Below are 1600 nucleotides of genomic sequence, written 5' to 3' on the forward strand. Positions count from 1 at the left end.
TTTCCCTAGCCATGGAAATGCCTATGAAGAGGAAGTTAGAAATGCCCGAGAACGTTAACAAAAGAGTCCGAGTCCCTAGAGATGTAAGTTCACCGTCGGACCGATAGTAACGATTTGACACACATTTTGATGAACAGATTCTTGGTATTATATATGGTTCTAACATTACAAATTTAGCAGGTTGGATCGGACGGGCAAAGCTCTTGCAGTTACAGCTCGGAGGAAGAAAATGTAGGTCTAGAAATGAAACAAGGCTCGGCTATGAACGCAAATGGAAAGGCGAGAGCCGCAAGAGGCGGTGCTACCGATCCTCAAAGCCTTTACGCGAGGGTATAATTCATCTCATCCGTCCTCCTATATATCATTTCATATACATGATATCGAGTGTGTGTATCTATACACACAATAATACTCTCATATATATAGATCCATTGTATAATAAGTCGATGTGATTTCGTGCTATGTAACGTGCAGAAACGAAGAGAGAGGATAAACGAGAGACTCAGAATATTGCAGAACCTCGTCCCTAACGGAACCAAAGTAGATATCAGCACAATGCTCGAAGAAGCTGTCCATTACGTCAAGTTCTTGCAGCTTCAGATTAAGGTACATACATACATACATACATACATACATACATACATACATACATACATACATACATACATACATACATACACACACACATACATACATACACACATACACACATACACACATACATCATACATACATACATACATACATACATACATACATACACACACACATACATACATACACACATACACACATACACACATACATGCATACATACATACATACACACATACATGCATACATACATACATACATATCAGCACGTGGACATACATATATATATATATATATTATAATAAAGTTTTGTTCTTGTGCTAATTCCTGAAAATGTGAACGGATTTTCTGCAGCTCTTGAGCTCAAACGATATGTGGATGTATGCTCCTCTTGCTTACAATGGGTTCGACATGGGCCTCCACATGAAGATTTTTTCTCAATTCACAGGACAATAAAGCGAAAAATATATATGATTTTTAAAACTATTTCTCACCCATTTTCGGGAAAATAACTCTCGGGAGTAACATGTCTAGATATTCCAAATAAGAATATAAATATTAAATATTATCGCTAATTTTGCGCTCTTAGATCGTAAAACTGTCAAATTGTAATTTCCTTTTCAAATATATGTATTATGATTATTATCATCTCCAAGTGTAATATAAGGTGGAACGAAAAGATACGTTGGCGTAATAATCACGTTTTTTTTTTGTGATTAACATATGTACGGACAATTGTCGCATTTGATTAATATCTCCGCATCAACAAAGAGAGATAACGTGAATTACCTTATTACGTACTACAGACAAAGACTTGTGGCATCGAATTAGGAGGCAAAACAATTCCCATTTTCATATAAATAATGGCAGAGTGATTAACAACGGAAAATTAGTGGGTAATTATTATTTTAAAGATGATTCCATATTGAAAACAATTTTCTACGTATTGACGACGTCGTTAATACCCGAATATAAAATTTCTTTCGAATAAAAACTGTCAAGGTTC

General features: G+C 35.3%; 1 protein-coding gene across 1 annotated transcript; it reads left to right on the plus strand.

The window, feature by feature from the left end:
* The first annotated feature begins 6 nt into the window (after positions 1–6).
* On the plus strand, positions 7–1229 carry LOC104825774 (transcription factor bHLH139-like). The gene is made up of 4 exons (XM_010558145.1): positions 7–83; positions 181–330; positions 475–606; positions 949–1229. The coding sequence occupies exons 1-4, from the start codon at positions 12–14 to the stop codon at positions 1048–1050; spliced, it is 456 nt and encodes a 151-aa protein (XP_010556447.1). The 5' UTR covers positions 7–11; the 3' UTR covers positions 1051–1229.
* Positions 1230–1600: the final 371 nt, after the last annotated feature.

The sequence above is a fragment of the Tarenaya hassleriana genome, unplaced genomic scaffold (genome assembly GCF_000463585.1).
Source record: "Tarenaya hassleriana unplaced genomic scaffold, ASM46358v1 Cleome49, whole genome shotgun sequence".
In the NCBI taxonomy this organism is placed as follows: Eukaryota; Viridiplantae; Streptophyta; class Magnoliopsida; order Brassicales; family Cleomaceae; genus Tarenaya; species Tarenaya hassleriana.